Consider the following 12052-nt stretch of genomic DNA (forward strand, 5'->3'; position numbering starts at 1 on the left):
CCTTCGGATAGGAAGGATTTTAGTTTGATGGGTCAACATGTAGATTATGATCTCCTCATTTGCCGAGAGGAATCCGTTTTACCCAATTTGTTACATTTGTCTCAAGCCAAGTTACAATTTTTCTTTATCAAAGTCCATCTTGCAGCTATCACATCCCCCAGAAAATGTCCTTGTCAGTCATGCATTTCTTCTGATGGTTCGAGTGATTAAAGACTTTCTGGAAGGCCTAAAGAAAGTCCTTCTTCTTACAAACATTACTTCTCATATTTGGGAACTCAGTTTGGTGCTATCACAAGTTACTTATGGGCTCCTCCTTTCAAACCTATTCACAAGGCTTAATCTGTCATGTAACTAGTGACTATCGCTTCAGCTCCTACAGTTAGTGAGATTTGAGCCATTTCAGCTGTAGAGCTCTACACCATTTTACAGGGTAGTCATCAGGACTTATTTACTATTCCTTCGAAAAGTAGTATCGTTTTTTTCCATATTAACCAGACCACAACTTTATCCGCTTTCTTAACAAATCAAAATGCCACACTTGAAGTTCTTCACAATCACTTCATGCCAGGAGAGTTACACTTTTACTCGAACAAATCCAAAGATGTTTTGGAATCTGTCAGCTATGGTCCATAAGCATAAGACTAGCATTTTCTAAACAATTCGATTGTCTCTTGTGTTTCCTCTTGTAAGTTAGCTAATTAACAGATACCAGGAAGACCCAGTGCTCTTGTTACTTATGGTAAAGTGGCTTCAATTGTGTGGCTGACAAAGATCCATGTTTCGAACACGTGCAAAGGAACCACTTCGATGGTGGTCCAGACTTTTGCAAGACACTCCTTTATTTAATCTGATACATGAGCTGCATATAGTATCAGGAAGATCCCACAATGCTCCATTTAGAATACCCTCCATTTATGAAGACTACTGAAGACTCTTTTTTATGTTTTACGGCCAAGAGCCTCTAAGGAGCAGATTCTTTAAGCTTGCTACTCTATTCTAACGTTTATTACTATAGATAAATATAAATAAAGATCCTACAGTGCAGAGGAAATGTGTACTTACTTGTAGTCCTGGTTGTACATCGTAGGCCTCTTGTTTCAAGAAATAAAAGATCCGCCCTCCTCCCCGGCTTTCATCTTTGTCATACAGCATAAAGGTTTGGAAGTATATACTAGTTTCACCTTCATGTACTTGCTAAAAAAATAACTGACTCTGCTAGGCAACTGCCAGTACAAGGCATAATGGAACATAAAGGTCCAGATTTTAATGCAAACCTATAATATTACTATTTTCCTCTCAATTTAGAAATTATGCAGCAAGCTCTTTTTGTAGGAGTTGCAATGTAATGTTGAGAAATACTTTTTTTTTAACTTATTCTATAACATATAGCCTACATAATCAGCAAACTTCACGTGGATTTGTTTTTTTAGGAGATTTGCTGCATTTCATCATGCTGAACACTTTAGCCTCACACAATTTCATATCTTGGATACTAGTGTTCCAGGGTCCCCACCTCTATCAGGGAGCTGGGTACCCCTCCGGGGAATTATTCTAACATTTATGACTTCAATGAAGATACATAGGATGAATAACCTGTGAGCCATATCATCAAAAGCTGTGTTAGCTCAGTGCAGAGCAGCTCGCCTTTTTTGTGTGTTTGTGGTGTCTAAAGTCACACATATAATTCGGAAATTCTCCGAGTTGATGTGTGAACTTCAGACAGCACAAGTTGGAAACAGAAGGATGCAAATTCCTGGTCACTGTTTACAACTTGTGATGGTTGCATTCTATGCATCAATTGTGGTTATCTGTGAGTTTAACTACTACACTTAGACAATGGACCTGTACCTGTGTCCCTGCTCGTTGAGAGCGACTGTGGTCACATGATTCACATTATTCTATCTTCTGAGTCTAATTAGTTGGTAGGCATTTCTCCACTCATTTTCTGTAAGTTGTCTAGGCTTATCTGCCCGAGGACTTTGTTCATACTTCCATGGTACCATCATTTACTACTACGCATCCTTATGACATATATGCCCCTCCTTCGCTACCCTTGTACAATTGTTCAATATAACCTCCATGTGGCATTTGTCGTGTAATCTGAGATCATGCTTGTTTTTATCCCTACCTGTTGATGTGTTTGCATTATTGTCCTTCCTTTCCTTCCTAATGAAAAGCGCTCTAATATCCTATGGGATCTTGTTTGCGCTATATAAAACTTTATAAATAAATAAATACATTGGTTTATTTCCAAGCATCCTCTTGAGAGAACTAACTGTGGATTATCCTCAATTGTTCACACTGCGAATACATTCAATACATCTGACACAATCAGTGGAAAAAGTCAATACTTCTTACCTTTATGATGAGAAAGTGCTAAGCTACAGGGGTTTCCAATGCTTCTTTGTAAAGCATTTTTTTAAAAGAAAAAGGAAAAAAAACAATACTGAAGGAATATCTATCACTTATCTTAAGGTATATCAAAATTTAACCTTGAATTGAATATGTTCAATCGTTATATTACAAACAGCGTTGTTTATTGTACAGATATACACATGAAACTCTGAACAGGATTTAAAAAAGCCATTTGCACGTGATACACGCAACTATTCTCTAAGTTTTCAAGCTGTATTTAAAAGATCGTCAAAACTGCCTGAGGAAGTATCCGAATTTAAAGAAAAATGTTGCCTCTTCCTTATTAAATGACTAGGAACTGAAACAAATGCTCCAAATTATTGTTCATTCTTTAACTTGTCCCCCGTCCATTTGAGTTTTATTTTTTATTGTTGTTCTTTGTTTTGAAACCCCATGAGAACAGTTTTAATAATGGGTGAATAAAGAGAGGCATCCCAAACCAATGCATTGAATTCGATTCGGAGTTTTCAATGTTATTGGAATATGCATATGCACGTAAAACAAAATGAACACCATAGCAGTGTGAGCAGGGCTGGGTATCACCTGGCAGTTCCGCTTGACATACAATTACATTTTTGTTTTTAGCACCTTCCTCTTTGATTGGAGGCTGCTGTCTGGTCTCCAATCAGATGAGTATGAATACTACTCCAAGATGATAGCGCTGTGGGGTGAGGGAACAAATGGAACAATTGAATGTATGGATGGAAAGAAGAATGGATGGATTGAAGGATGGATGATGGATGGACATATGGGTGGGCATGGGAAAGGCAGGAAGGACAGAAGCATGTAGAGATGGAGAGAAATATGGATGGATGGCGGAATATCAGAATGCATGAAAAAGACATACAGCTGGATGGAAAGAAGGGAGGAATGAAGGTTCGATTTATGGACAGATGGATGAATAAATAAAAAAGCAAAAGGAGTGAAGGATGAGTGGGTAAAAAGACAAGAGGAAGAACCGAAAAAGCAAGAAATGAAAGACGAAAAAATACAGAAATGATTAAGAGAAGGAAGGAATGAAAAAAGGTTGGAGGAAAGGAAGGACGTTTCTAGAATTGCCCTAGGAATAGCAATACCCAGAATGAGTGGCAGACTCGCTCCCCACAAAGGGTCACTCATTGCTGTTTGGGTATTACATATGGTTCAAAGTGGACGGTATTTTAATTTTCAGGTTACTCCCTTGGAGTAGAAAGGCAGCAGCTCCCTCAATCTGGCCTTTTACCAGCACAAAACCCTTACATATCCAACTTAAGTGCAATTACCGGAACCTCGCATCAACGTTTGCTTCACTGAAGACGAGTTTTAGTTTTTTTTTTAGGTAACAGAAATTCATTTTAATATTGCTTCACAACAAAAGCAGTGCTTCTTATCCTATAGAAGCGTGACTTACTACGTCAGCTCCAATGTTCGTCTGTGTTCAATAGACATGCATGAAATACACAGAGATCTCTAGGAGTCATACATTGTCTACCCCCCCCCCCTCCCCGCTCCCTCACAGCTTTGACGTGTTTGAATCCCAGACATACCGCATCCAGTTTTGTTTTCAGCGTTTGTAGTTGAGCGTCACTAAATTCCATCTTCCCGAATAGCTCCAGATTCGTTTTCAGTACATCTTGAGGCAGACAGGCGTCCAGGGCGCTAGCAGTGGGGTAGTTGCCAGGTAACATGTCTTGTTGTGTCACCACGAGATCTGTAGTCAGAATTGCGCTGGGGCAAGTTCCTTTAGTGATGGAAAATCATACATAGCCAAACATTAGTACATAAATCAAGGATACCAGGGCATTTGAGCAGATACTGACAAATTAGTGTTTTCCTTCTCACCAGTAGCATTTCTTACATCAGGATGACGGATCAACCTGAGAAACAATCTTCTATTGATTATATTTCACCATACAAACCGATATGACTCTTCACCTTTTGGGAAAACGATATATAGTATCTTATTTTCAACCATGGTTGTTTTGAATGTCTACCCAAATAAAACAAAGGGACAGAGGCTGATGTATGTCCTGGTAGGGGAAGGGGCAATGAAACTTCTATTTCAGTAGCTGGGTATATACCACTTAATCTGTCTTTTCTCTCCGGTAAATCGAGAAGTACAGAGTACAATTACAAATTATTCCCTTAACCAGCATACTCCTGGAAACCTGTGTTTATTGTGTAATCCAACGATCTCCAACAGTAACTCCCTGCAGGATTAGTGTATCTGAGCCAAAACAACACACTTCATATTGCCTGCTGTTTGTGGCGAAAAAGAAGGGTGTGCAGAACCACAGATGCTACTGCTCAGTAAATCTGCCGGACAGAAACTAGCATGCCCTCTATCTAGAAAGTTGCCATTCATCTGAACTGACTCAGGATCACCGTAGACAAGGGCATGTTCTTCTGCTCTTAAGCAAACACAATAGTGTGCTGTGCCCATCTATCTAATGGTACCGCGGATGGCTTCTCCTCTTTGTATCCCATACCAAAGGATCAAACTGGAAATAATATAGTTGTGCACAGGTAGGATGCACACCACTCTGCCAACATCGAAAAGGTGTAACACATCTTCATAATCTGATCCAATTTCAAGACAAAAAAGGGGACCACCTACAGATGTTATCCTATGCTATGTTATAGTATTTATAAAGAGCTTGGCTGCTCCAATCAACGGAGCTTACCAGTGCTGGAACTAGAGGATAGTTGGGTTGCATCTGCCGGCTTACAGAGGGACAAGGAGTGACGAGATACTAAATAGAAAAAAGGCAAGTCTTCATGGTTTTCCTGAAATGCAGGTTGTTCACAGTGTTCTTGATGGAAAGGGTAGTGAATTCCAGGGAATATGAGCCTTGGTGCGAAAAGAGCATCCTCACACTCTTGCTCTCCTGATTCAAGGCACAATGGCCAAATTGAGAGCCGCGGACGTAAGGAGCAGGAGGAACGGTAAGCAAATTTAAGGGCGGACAGGATGGGCCCTCTGGGCATACAAAATTTTATGAGCATTGCGTTAAAGGAAAGACAATTGGCGTTCATGCCCTCCACAACAGCTAACAGTCCTCTTTGGAAATTGGCCTGGTCAAGCGTGGGATTATCTGTGAAGGAGAGCACCAGCTGAGTGTCATCGGCATAGGATATAAGCACATTCCTGGTATATTTAATAACCTGAACCAGCGGTTGAATATAAATGTTGAACACAGTTGGGCTCAGTAAAGAGCCCTGGTAAACGCTGTGATGTAAAGTGTGGGGTTGGAAACTGTAGTGGGGAGAAATGACCTGGAAGGAGCGATCAGACAGAAAAGATGTGAACCAGGACAGTGCCACCTCACCTATGCCAATGACTTGTAAGCTCTGCAGTAAGAATGCCGTACTCAGATTGAGCAGTATCAGTGCAGAAGATTACCTTCGTCCAGGGCACTATGAAGTTACTCGGTGACTGCAAGAAGTGCTTATTCCAAGTTGTACCTTGGTCTGAAGCCGTTTTGAGAGATATCCAAGATATGGTTGTCATGCAGGTACTTGGTCAGAATACCATTAACATGTATCTCTGTTACCTTTGCAAGGAAAGCCAAAAGGGAGAAAGGGTGAAAATGTTCAGGTTTGGAGGCATCCAAATACAGGGATAACCTAGGTGTGTTTCCAAGGGCTGGGTACATGGGCTGAAGACAAGGAAAGATTGATCACTTCTAAGCAAGATGGGAGGAAGGCATCACAAAGCTTAAGAAACATCTGGTTTGAGTGGATCTGCAGATGAACCAAATTTGACTTGATTATAAAGGGTAATCAACTCAGGCAGACACAGCAGCGGAAACTAATTTAGTGCCAGCGTGGAAGTGCTAGCAGCAGGCAGTGCAGTATAATTTAGCCTCGTGGCAGGAGCTTCCAATGAAAAGTGCGCGTAGATATCCTCTATTATGCCGATTAAATATTCTGCTAACTTCTCACAGTGTGTGCTAAAAGAGTCAATGGGATCAGCTAAGAGCACTGGTTTGATGAGGCTATTCTAAGTATGTATTTGGTTGGATTATTACTATTCTTAATTTTGTTAGCCAAATATACAGCCTTCAATTTCACAATCAGTTTATGGTAGGATTTGATGGCTGCTCTATATTGTATTTTTGTAGAGGATTGTAAGCTTTCCTCCAGGAGCATTTTAGAGATTTGCAGTTTATTTTTGGCTGCAATGAGGGACTCATTGAACCAGGGCGCAGCATGCGCTTTCCTACTGGAGACCTGCCTCGCAGGAATAAAGACAATTTAGGCTGAGGTGAACCAAGATTGCAGAGTATTGTTAGCTGCCTTTGCTTTGGGAGCAAGCTGAGGACAGCTAGCCTTAATAAAATCCCCAGCCCTGAATTGGAGGCTGTCAACAGAGCCGAATCCATTAATAAATTAGAATCTTGGTCACTACTAGATATGAGTTCTTTTACTAAATGGATAGGCAGTATAAAATCAGGTTCACCCCGGGACATTCTACCCTCCAGGGTGCTGCAACAACTGGATACACCCGTCCTTGAATTAATTATTAATCTGCTTAATGCCTCTATTCAGGAGGCAAGTGTCCCTTCTGCTTGGAAGCATTCTATGAATCTCCCACTTTCGGAGAAAGCTAACGCTGATCCGGCCCAGCATTCCAACTTTAGACCTATTTCTCTTCTCCCATTTTTTTCTAAAGTTTTGGAAAAGCATATAAATGACCAATTGTCACCGTTTATTGAATCCTCTAATTTTTTGCATGACTTTCAGTCCGGTTTCAGAGCCGGTTTTTCAACAGAAACGACTCTGCTAGGCGTGATGGAGATGCTGAGACACCGACTGGATATGGGGGACACAGCAGCCCTTATATTACTTTATCTATGTCTCACACCGTGCTAATACGATCCCTTCAAGCCCTAGGCATCTCAGGAGCAGCCCTGAAATGGCTGGTATCTTTCTTGACCAACCACACTTTTCAAATATTTTCTGATGCGGCCACATCTAAAGTCTATTCATCTGAGAGTGGAGTCCCTCAGGGCTCCATTCTCAGCCTATTCTTTTTTAATGTTTATGTCAAACAATTGGCAACCATCGCAGAAGAAGCTGGGCTATCTCTATTCTCTTACGCAGATGATACCCATATCATCTTCTCCCTCTCCTCTGAGAAGCAATCTGGCCCGTCAGCTTTACAAGATGGCTTAAGGAAAGTTGCTGCATGGATGCAAACAAACATGCATAAACTCAATGGTGACAAGACCGAAGTTCTTGTCTTTGGAAATAACAAAGAACTTTGGGGTCCCTGTCACTGGCCTTCTGAACTGGGTACTGCCCCCCAGCCCACTCAACAAGCCTGCAACTTGGGTTTTATTGTGGACGATCAACTGTCCAGGAGACAGCAAGCTGTAAAAGTGGCAGCCACCTGCTTCACTGTATTGAAGTGGTTGAGAAAAGTGGTTTGGATGCTTCCTTGTTCCACTCAGAAAACAGTGGTCCAGGTACTTGTGACCTCAAGAATGGACAATGGCAATGTTCTCTATCTTGGGGCCAACAAAGACATAGTGCGGAAGCTACAGGTAGTGCAAAACACGGCAGCGAGATTATTATGCTGTATTCCCAAATTCATGATCAGATACCTACGCGATCTCCTCTGGCTAAAGGTGGAAAGTCGGATTAAGTTTAAAGCACTGAGCTTTTTATTTAAGATCAAGTCAGGCACGGCTCCGCAGTATCTGCAGGCCTTGGCTCAACCTTACTATCCTTCTCGGCAACTGCGATCTACTCCCCAGGGAAAATTTGAGGTGCCCAGGATTAGACTCTCTCGGATGGGAGGCCGATCTTTTGCCTTTCTTGGTCCTACTTTGTGGAACACCTTGCCAGCACCCCTTCTGCTTGAAACAAATTTCACAAGTTTTCGTAAGAATTTAAAAACATGGCTTTTTAATCAATAAATTCCATACTTACTCCCAATCTGGCTGGCGCCTGCAAACGCTTTTTGGGTAGCTGTGCGCCTTACAAAAGTAATTTAACATAACATTAAAATTTTTGCCAGGGACGTTTCACAACTCGATCAGAGATGGACGTCTGTGTTGGACAAGGCAGACGAATGGCCAGGGAAATCAAGAAGTGATCAGTCCAAGATGACCAGCTGAGTGCAGGGCACCACACACCAGTTAAGGTAATTGAAGAGCAGCAAGATCTTCTTTAAAGTTAGTGATATCTGTAGGAGGTTGGCTTAGTATATGGTGCACACTTATTTAAGTGAAGCACCTTGCACTAATCCAGACAACCCTTATGGTGATTTAGTGGTCTTAGACAACCTTAGAAAACTCTCTCAGTGGTAGGTGTGGAAAGCAGTCTTCAGGCTTATCCAGGAGGAGTGTTAAGCAACTTGTTTTACCCGATCTAACCATGTAGTTTAAGTTAACACAGTGTATATATAAAATATGTCCATTTATTACACAACATTCACTAACACATTGGTATATCTCTTACCCAGAGATATCAACACAAACACACAACAATACTTCAACTGCAAGAGGTAAGTAGGTACAATACACAGTGGTCTCCAGGGGGAAACCAAACTATATACTAAAAAAAGTGGAAGGTGAAGTGCAACAGAAGTAGGGACTTGGACCAGTAGACTCAGAAGACTGGGGACACAAGGAACCACCCAAGGTAAGTACCCAGGAACCCCACGGAGGCTGTGTGTAGATGGGAAACCCAGCCGCATACTCAATAGAAGTCAACGGGAAAGTCATGGTCGCAGTATTGAAGAAGAAGGACCTTTCCCAGTGGACCCTGAAAACACTCAGTGGAAGACAGAGGTTGAGGAGTCACTTCATCCATAGATAGTCCAGGAACCAGGATACCTACACCAGGGAAGCCGGGTGCATAGGTACGAAGTGACATTGGAAATCGCTGTAGACCACGATGGAGGATTCAGTAAAGATGTCACAGGTGAAGAAGGTGCAAGAGTCCGGTGCAATCCACGGGTGGATCCTTGAAGTGAAGAACCTGCAAGCAGATAGGACAGAGTCTATGCCACTCAGAGGTGACTAGGAGACACGAAGGAGCGATGACCTCCAATGTCGGAAGATGCAGGAGTGATGACGGTGACGTTGTCGCTGCAGCTGTGAGGACCAGGCGACGCTGAGGAAGACCAGGAGCTATGCATGAGCTGTCCCACGTCAGAAGTCGAGAACCATTGGGTCGGTATCTGAAGTCTGTGGGATATCAGGAGCAGCAGACCTGCCAGCTTTGTTGCTGTGCCTGCAGATGCAGGGGAGTGACTCCTTCACTCCAAGGGAGATTACTTTGGGTGTGTTTGATGTCCACAAGTCAGTTGAATATCCTGAAAGAAGGACAGACACAGACGATGAAGAATATTTGCAGAACAGCAAGACCAGGAGCAGCAGGAGTCTTCCTTGGTGCAGTGTCGGTTCTAGGTGAAGTCCAGCAAAGTCCAAGAATGAGAACACCTGAAAAGGTGAAGTTGCTATCCAAAGAAATTTTAAAAACAGCACTTTCACAATCTGGGATAGGGCAATGGGCCAGGCTAGATTCAAAGTTATTACTATAGATCACAGCAATACCACCCCTGTGTATGTTCTTACTGCCTGTTTTGTAATTCGCTGCTGAGGGGCGCTGTCATTCTGTGAACTCATTTGACGTACAATTATAGTCCTTCTTCTATTTCTTTGGAATATCCCGGTTTTTTGCTTTATAATTCTGGTCACCCTACTGACAGGGCTAAGATGGCTCTCTTCAGAGAATGTATCACTTGCCTCAATAAAAGACGTTATATCAAGGTTCCTCACAAAAATTGCATTTGCTGGCTATATCCATCACATAAGGCTTCAGAATGCAAAATTTGTCGTACTTTTTCAAATAAGACCCTTAGAGACAGGGAATGACGTCTTCTCATCTGGCTTCAGAAAATGAAAAATTATTCCAGACCCTGTGTCAGACTCTGAGTGTGACCAGTCTACCTCTACAAAAACCTCTGTAAAAAGGGCAAGAGATTCATCACAGTCTGATAAGGAGCCTGCTAAGAAATGCGCCAATAAATCCTCTTATGAATCTTCCTCTGAGCGCAAAAGCTCTTATCAAAAAGAACAACCAACAAAGACTGTTTCTGAACCAAAAACACCTCCTGCGGAACTTAAACTGACTTTTAAAAAACCTACTTCTGACATTCCGTCAGGGAGTTATCAGTCAGTGAAGAAAAGTATTCTAGCTCTGTCGACGACAAGAGGATGCATTTCTGGCACATCAACATCGGGGACATGTTCTATGGCTCTCTTATCGTCAACGATGACCGTGACATCGTCGATATGAGGTCCAGTTTTATCGACCATTTCCTTAGTATCTCACAAGGAGGTTGACACATCGTCGACGAAGCAGCCAACTACGTCGTTGAAGAAAATACCATCAACGAGGTCATCATGGACATCACCACCACTGACGGAAAAAAGGTTGATGGTGCAGCAGCAGTCGGCGAGGTCATCACCGTCGTCGAGTGCACCCCCATCGATGGACAAGTTGCCGTCGATGAAGACAAAGTCACCGGCGTCGACAAAATCTCTACCGTCGATGACTCCTAAGATGTCGAAGTCCCCTCCGTAGACGAAATCATCGTTGACGACATGACCTACAACAAGTACATTAAAAGCTGTGGAAGGAAAGACACCGTTGTCGACACATCCGTCGACGAAAGCTATTTCTGTAAAGCTGAATACACCAAAAGATTCTGGCATTGGAAATCACGCCTGAGCACACCTCACCCAGTAAAATTACTCCTCTTTTACCCACTCATGTTTTAGAGGAGAGAGTTTCTGAAGAAGAAGAAGAAGGCCTCTGGGGAGGATGCATATAGCCCGTCAGAATTGCACGTCAAGTGCCAGCCAGATGACGATGATGAGGATGACCAGCAATACTAGGGCAAGTACATTTTACCCAGCCTGAACAACATCAACAGTACCATGAAGAAATGGTCACAATGCCACCTGCATTACTAGTAGATTTGCAGTTTATGCTGCAGGATTATATATAGTGGTTCCCATCTTCAGACCCATCTAACAAACCCCCTCCTCCTCCTCAGGTGACATCGCCAGCAAGAGTTAATGTTCCTATGGTGCTCTCAGTGCAGACTACTCCACAATCTGTTCCCCTCCAGGAACCAGCCACTTCGGATGAGGAAGGGGAACGCCATGATACAGCGTCTGAATGGGATGACTATAGGAGGTTTTCACCAGCCTCACCAGTAACTCCTCTAGTAGATTCCACACCTGAAGATATTGGGGGATTATACAATTTGTTGGAGCGTGCAGGTAAAAGGTTTGCCATGCCAATGCCTTCCAAGAAACCGGACTGCTTCTTCTATGACTTTAAAGAACCATTTCATAAGTCAGTTAGAGCTATTCCCATAATTGATTATATCTGAGAGGAAGGTGTTAGAATAATGAAGAAAACAGCCTCTGTGCCAGAGGTGCTTCCATGTCTGAATAAGAAATATAAGACCACTGATGATGCCCCAGCATGCCTCACAGGGCATCCAAAACTGGACTCAGTAGTGATGCAGGCCGCTCAACGCCTCTCCAAAAATGCTACGGTACCTCTTTTTGCACCTCTGGACAGAGAGGGAAGACGTCTAGATTCTATTGGAAAAGGATTCTCATCTATG

The 12052-nt window shown here is 42.6% G+C and overlaps 1 protein-coding gene across 1 annotated transcript in view; it reads right to left on the bottom strand.

Moving 5' to 3' along the window:
• LOC144783948 (uncharacterized) overlaps positions 1–12052 on the bottom strand; it is a 376042-nt gene that overhangs the window by 60703 nt on the left and 303287 nt on the right. The window contains exon 45 of the mRNA XM_078662677.1: positions 3942–4135. Coding sequence (XP_078518803.1) covers positions 3942–4135 — 194 coding nt within the window. The remainder of the gene's footprint in view (positions 1–3941; positions 4136–12052) is intronic.

Source organism: Lissotriton helveticus, chromosome 10, assembly GCF_964261635.1.
Source record: "Lissotriton helveticus chromosome 10, aLisHel1.1, whole genome shotgun sequence".
NCBI lineage: Eukaryota > Metazoa > Chordata > Amphibia > Caudata > Salamandridae > Lissotriton > Lissotriton helveticus.